Source organism: Uncinocarpus reesii, genomic scaffold (assembly GCF_000003515.1).
Source record: "Uncinocarpus reesii 1704 scaffold_2 genomic scaffold, whole genome shotgun sequence".
In the NCBI taxonomy this organism is placed as follows: Eukaryota; Fungi; Ascomycota; class Eurotiomycetes; order Onygenales; family Onygenaceae; genus Uncinocarpus; species Uncinocarpus reesii.
The window spans coordinates 5,047,640-5,054,225 of record NW_003052499.1 but is presented as its reverse complement, the minus strand read 5'-3'; the positions used below and the strand labels follow the sequence as shown (position 1 = coordinate 5,054,225).

At 46.8% G+C, this 6,586-nt stretch overlaps 1 protein-coding gene across 1 annotated transcript; it reads left to right on the top strand.

Annotated features, from left to right (window-relative positions):
- Positions 1 to 152: 152 nt before the first annotated feature.
- Positions 153 to 6,293, top strand: UREG_04676 (uncharacterized protein; the record flags this gene model as incomplete). The annotated part of the gene is made up of 5 exons (XM_002545113.1): positions 153 to 591; positions 647 to 831; positions 1,076 to 1,736; positions 1,787 to 3,426; positions 3,483 to 6,293. 5 exons carry the CDS (start codon positions 153 to 155, stop codon positions 6,291 to 6,293), a joined length of 5,736 nt encoding a protein of 1,911 aa, XP_002545159.1.
- Positions 6,294 to 6,586: the final 293 nt, after the last annotated feature.

Below are 6,586 nucleotides of genomic sequence, written 5' to 3'. Positions count from 1 at the left end.
CTGGCGACCTGGTTCGATACAACCCTGACGGGTCCCTCGAATTTATTGGCCGCAAAGACAATCAAGTTAAACTTCATGGCCAGCGGATGGAGCTTGGAGAAATCGAACATAGGCTAGATACCGACCCTCGAATTAGACACGCCCTTGTTCTCATGCCCAAGTATGGCCCTTGCAAAAAGCGTCTCGTGGGCATAGTTTCTCTCAACGACCTTTCTTCCGAAGCCCCCAGCATCTCAAACCGCGATCTGGAGCTTGCCACAAAAACCAAATATTCTAACAAAGTTCGCATCCAATTGAACTACATTCGAGATAGCCTGTCAGATCAGTTACCCCCTTTCATGATCCCACAAATTTGGGTAGTCGTGCGAGGTATTCCCCTGCTAGCATCAGGCAAACTTGACAGAAAAACGGCTATGACTTGGGTTGATAATATTGATGAAAACACGTACGAGCAAATTATGGGCATAGATGATGAGAACAAGGACGCCGAGGAGGCAAGTGGTGTTGCCAAACTTCTGCAAAAAATTTGGTCGACGGTGCTCAATGTTCCCTTAAACAAAGTGAAGTTAAACCAATCTTTTATGAGCCTAGGTGAGCAATACGGGTACTAGCCTTTTGATACTCTGCTAACTGTGCTACAATATAGGAGGAGATAGCATCACCGCGATGAGCGTCATGTCTCGGTGTAGACAGGAAGGAATCCATTTTTCATTACATGATGTCCTCCGTTGCAAATCAATTATCCACCTTTCGCAACGCGCCGGCTCTACTGTGGTTGCACAGGAGAAAGAGGAAATAATTGACCAGCCGTTTTCCCTTCACCGATTCAACGTTTGTACTTTGAATCATCTAGTCTCCACGGGGGCAGCGAGCGCTTTAATCAAAGCTTTTCGCTGCGAATTACGAAACCAGTGGACGCGGCGAACGTAAGGCAAGCAATTGAGGCCATCGTTAAACAGCATTCAATGTTACGAGCTCGCTTCAGTCAGAATGCCTCTGGCCTCTGGCAGCAAAGGATAACTAATGTAAGCATCTTTGACGCTTTATCGTTCCTGCAATTTTCTGATTAGCCTAGGATATTGGCGCATCATACCGCTATCGCGTGCACGATCTGATTGGAATGCATCAAATTCCCCGCCTTATCGGCGAATCCCAAACATGTCTAGACATCGAAAAAGGTCCAATCTTTGCAGCAGACATATTCAATGTTCAGAATGACGGGCAGATGTTGTTCCTTGCCGCGCATCACCTCTGCGTTGATATGGTCTCATGGAGAATCATTCTCCAAGACCTCCAAGAGCACCTTGAGAAGGGTTCGTTGTCGGGGGAGAAGCCTCTCTCTTTCCAAAGATGGTGCTCTATGCAGGCTGAGAATTGCGAAAAGAATAAGCTAACAAAACTTCTTCCATTCGACGTGAAACCTTCAGACCTTAGTTACTGGGGAATGGAAGGAAAAAGGCCCACTTACAAGAATGCAGAGTATCATACTTTCCAGGTCGACGAGGAAATAACCAGCAAAGCGCTCGTCGATTGTCATAAGATATTCCAGACTGAGCCTATCGACCTTTTCCTTGCTGTTCTTGCCTACTCCTTTGGTCAAGTGTTCACTGACAGAGGATGTCCTCCAATCTTTAATGAAGGACACGGACGTGAACCATGGGAAGACTCCTTGGATATTTCTCGGACTGTGGGTTGGTTCACCGCGATCTGCCCGATACAGGTGGATGTCGACTCCAGTAAGTAGAACTTGGCATTTTGCATATAGTTTCATGCTAACTAGGTGCAGCTGTTTATGGAAAGGGTGATATCTTTGACACTCTACGAAGAATAAAGGACACTAGGCGCAACATTCCTGATAACGGTCGGTCGTATTTTGCACAAAATCTTCTTTCGTCCAAAACCATGGCCAGCGCAGACACAACAATGGAGGTTTTGTTCAATTATCTAGGGCGAATGCAGCAGCTTGAACGTGATGATTCGCTACTTCAGCAAACCGATTTCGTATCAAATGAAAAGGACATGTTAGCCACAAGTGACGTCGGGCCGGATACAAAGAGACTCGCGTTGTTTGAGATATCTGCTATTGTTCAAGAGGACAAAATCCAGTTCTCCTTCATGTTCGATCGAGGGATGCGCCGTACGCAAGATATCAATCGCTGGATCGTCGAATGTCAAAGAGTCTTGAAGGAGGTGGTTTTGCGCCTTGTTCGAAGCTCGCCAGAGCCGACCTTGAGCGATTACCCTTTGCTTCCCATCTCTTATGAAGGACTGAAAAAGCTTGTTAAAGTCACTTACCCCAAGGCTGGCGTGACTCATTGTGGCCAAGTGGAAGACATCTATCCATGTTCACCCATGCAAGAGGGGATCTTACTTAGCCAGCTCAGGGACACCGATGCCTATTTGTTCAACTGTATATTTGAGGCTACACTCAAGCAGTCTGAAAAGCAAGTGGACGTTGAGAAACTTGCGAACGCATGGCAGCAAGTCGTACAACGCCATGCCGCATTGAGAACGGTCTTCGTCGATAGCCTGTACAAGGGCGGTACTTTCGATCAGCTAGTCGTGAAGAAGGTTGACAGTGGCGTTTTGTTTGTCAATTGCCATGATTCAGATGCCATCGCCAAGCTCAACAGCATCAAGTTAAAAGATACCAATTTCAAGAAACTCCCCAAACTACCACATCAGGTCACTATCTGCACTACAACTAGTGGAAGAGTACTTGTTAAGGTTGAAATCAACCACGCAGTTATTGATGGAGGATCAGTGGGTGTTATGATGCGCGATTTGGCTGCCGCGTATGAAGATCGGCTGTCAAATGGAACTGGACCCCTATACAGCGACTACATCCGGTTCATCAGGGACAAATCCCCTGATGCAGAAATTCAATTTTGGAAAAACTATCTGAGAGGGATTGAACCGTGCCACTTACCCAAGCTTAACAGTGAAATGAAAACTAAACGACAACTATCTGTTTTCGAGGTCAAATTCGATCGGTTCCCGGAATTGCATGAGTTATGCGAAAAGACTAACGTGACCCTAGCCAATGTTATGCATACTGCTTGGGCTTTCGTTTTAAGAACGTACACCGAGTCGGATGATGTCTGCTTTGGATACCTTTCTGCCGGCAGGGATGCGCCTGTTGATGGGATTCAGGAAACCGTTGGAGCGTTTATCAATATGCTCTGCTGCCGGGTGCGATTCTCTCCGTCTTCATCCATCCACGATGTTCTTCGCAAGGTTCAGGATGACTACCTTGACAGCCTCCCTCACCAACGGTGTTCCCTCGCACAGGTACAACACGAACTCGGATTGGCAAGAAAGGCACTCTACAACACTGCTTTATCAATTCAAAATCATAGCCAATCCAAGGATGCCGTAGAAGAGAATTTGACCTTCGAGACGCTCTCTGCCCATGATCCCAGCGAGGTAAGCAAGTATGAAAAGCTCCTGTTTTCGCTCCGTTTGCTGATATGTTTCTATAGTATGCTGTTACTGTTAATATTGAGACCGCCAAGCACGACGAAGCAGTAATACTAAGATATTGGAGCGATGTTATATCAGGTTATGAAGTCGAGAAACTAGGCAACACAATGGCTCATGTGTTGACCAGTTTCCTTAATCAACCTGGACAGCATGTTGCAGATTATAACCCATTAATAGTCCTTGAGTCGAACGCCATCAGAAATGAATCTGTTAAGGCAACTTCGGTATCCAGGGAGCAAAATGAGCCATTAAATCCCCTCCGAAAACCAGACCTGTTTGTGGAGCAAGACACCGAATCCTTTTATCAGCAGAGTATGGTTGGGAGTTCGCCCGATTTACGAAAGGCCGTTGACTCCTGTGTTCGTGAGGTCATCCAAGAAATGTTACAAAGCGGCACCTTGCAAAGTAATGCCGGCTTTGATATGTCTGACTTAATGAATCGGAAGATTTCCGAGGTTCTCGAGAAAAACCAAGCGTTTACAGAGTCCGCTCTCACCAAAAGCCATGACACTTTCTCACCGTACCGAAAGCAGAGATTAGAACTACCATCTGCTTCGACTAATTCTTACGAAGCACTGGACTACAATCCAAAAGGCGATCCAGATTCCCATTCTATGGCGGCACAAATTCGCCGAAGAGGCCGCTCCGCCGTTATTGAAAAGAAACTGCTTGCGTTGTGGAGCTCAATGCTCGAAATGGATGAGGATGGAATTACTCCAGAAGACAGCTTTTTTGAGCTCGGCGGTGACAGTCTTACAGCCATGAAACTTGTTGGGGCGGCTCGTGAGGAAGGTCTCGCACTGACTGTCGCTGATGTTTTCCGCAACCCTGTCTTTGAGGACATGGTCGCTATGATTCGGGTTGCAAGTCTTATGACTGCATACGAAGATGGACGCGACGATGCTAATGTGGATGGAGGAGACCTAACTCAATATCGCAGGGCGGTGCCGGTTTTGCGATCTGCAGCGAAGAGTGAATTATACCAACGGTTTTCCCTTGTCAAAGCTACTAACGTTGACGCATTCCTTCAAAGCAATATCTGCCCCAAGGTCGGTGTTTTCAAAGGAGGTATCGCTGACGTGCTACCGGTGACGGATTTCCAAGGGCTCGCAATCACAGGCTCATTGCTAGAGTCTAGGTGGATGTTAAATTATTTCTTCCTTGATGGAAATGGCCCCTTAGACTTGAAACAACTGAAGTTGAGCGTCTTCCGACTTGTTCACGCGGTTGACGTCCTTCGTACCGTATTCCTCCCTCACGGAGACCGCTTTTTGCAAGTTGTCCTTCGCAAAATGCGGCCAGATTTCTTCGTTTACGAAACCGAGTCCAACATGGATGAATTCACTGCCATGTTACAGCAGCGCGATCGAGATCAAGGCCCACGACTTGGTGAACCTTTCTTTAGTTTCACCGTAGTGAAACAGAAGGACACTGACTATCACCGGCTTATTTTGCGCTTTTCCCATGCTCAGTACGACGGTGTATGTCTGCCGAAGATCTTAATGGCCCTTCAATCAGCATACCACGATGAGCCTTTACCTCCCATGTCATCTTTCACCAACTACGTCCGCACGACAGCAAGCACCATTACCTCGGACCATTATCAACATTGGAGAACGCTCCTCAAAGGCTCTCGCATGACGGACATTATACGGAGACACGGACCCAATTACCGAAGATCAGCTGGGTCAACCACCCAGCTGAAGCAGATTATTCTCCTGCCTTCAATCGCTCATGGCAGTATTACCACTGCGACTGTCGTTAAGTCTGCCTGGGCTTTGGTACTTGCTCAGCTATCAGGCCGCTCCGATGTCGTTTTTGGTCACACAATTAGCGGCAGGAACGCCACAATTCCAGGGGTTGAAAGTACAGTTGGTCCATGTTTGAATATCGTCCCCGTCCGAGTGCAATTTTGCGAAGGGTGGACTGCCCTCGATTTGCTTCGACTTGTGCAAGACCAGCAGGTCTCCAATATGCCTTATGAGGCACTAGGGTTCCGGGAGATCACGAGGCATTGTACGGAATGGCCAGACTGGACCAACTATACTACAGTTGTCCAACACCAGAATGTCAGCTACGGTAATGAAATGGATTTGGGAGGCAACACATATAAAATTGGGGGCGTCGGCGCTGACGAAGACTTTGCCGATTTCTCGGTTATATCCACTCCTAAAGGTTCCGATCAATGCGAGCTCACCCTCTCCTTCTCTCAGAACAGCGATATCACTCCCATCTTTGCACAGAAGGTGCTTAACATGCTTTGCAACGTTGCCTCAAGTTTCACCGCGGATCCCAACTCTTCGCTTATGTCACCCGCTGAGCTCACCAAACTAGCACCACAAATCATCGAGGAAACAAGTAGACCCAACGACAATTATTTTGTCTCTTCGCAACTGCAAGGATTGAACAGAGCCGACCTCCTCGTTCTATCCGATGTCCTTAGCCGCAGCTGGCGGCAAGTGCTCGGAGATGACAACACAAACGGGCTCAACCTTGAATCCTCCTTTTTTGATCTCAACGGGGATATTATGGGTCTAGCTCAGGTATCCTGGCTCCTGGAACAAGAAGGATTCAAGGTGAGAATCGAGGACTTGATCGACCATCCCACAATGTTGGGCCAGATGGCTGCGATGTGCGCTTCGAAGGTGGAACAAAGCAAAATGAGTGAATCTATGGCATCACTGATAGATGAAGATACGTCGACTCCTCCCACTCCGACGACCCCAGTTCCAAAATCAGAGAAAAAATCATGGCTTAAAGCAATGGGGATGGCAAGGAGAATAGTCAAGCGAAATACTCGACCATCTTGAAAAATCAAAGAGGGGGAAGGGGAAAAAAGTAACAAAAAAGAAAAAGAAAGGAAGGGAAAATTCCCGTAATTACTCTCATTGAGAGCTTGATATTTATGTGTTCATATATGTTTTGCATCATTTGATATATGCTCTCTTTTCTTCGTGTTTTGTCTGGACAACTTAATGAATTTTACTTTGTCATGTTATCCCTGTACAGCCTTCCAGAAGAATTGTTCTTGTATGTAGCTAAGACTCTCTCCCTATTCAATACATATAGCTTCGTGTTCAAAAAATCGACACCGGATATCGTG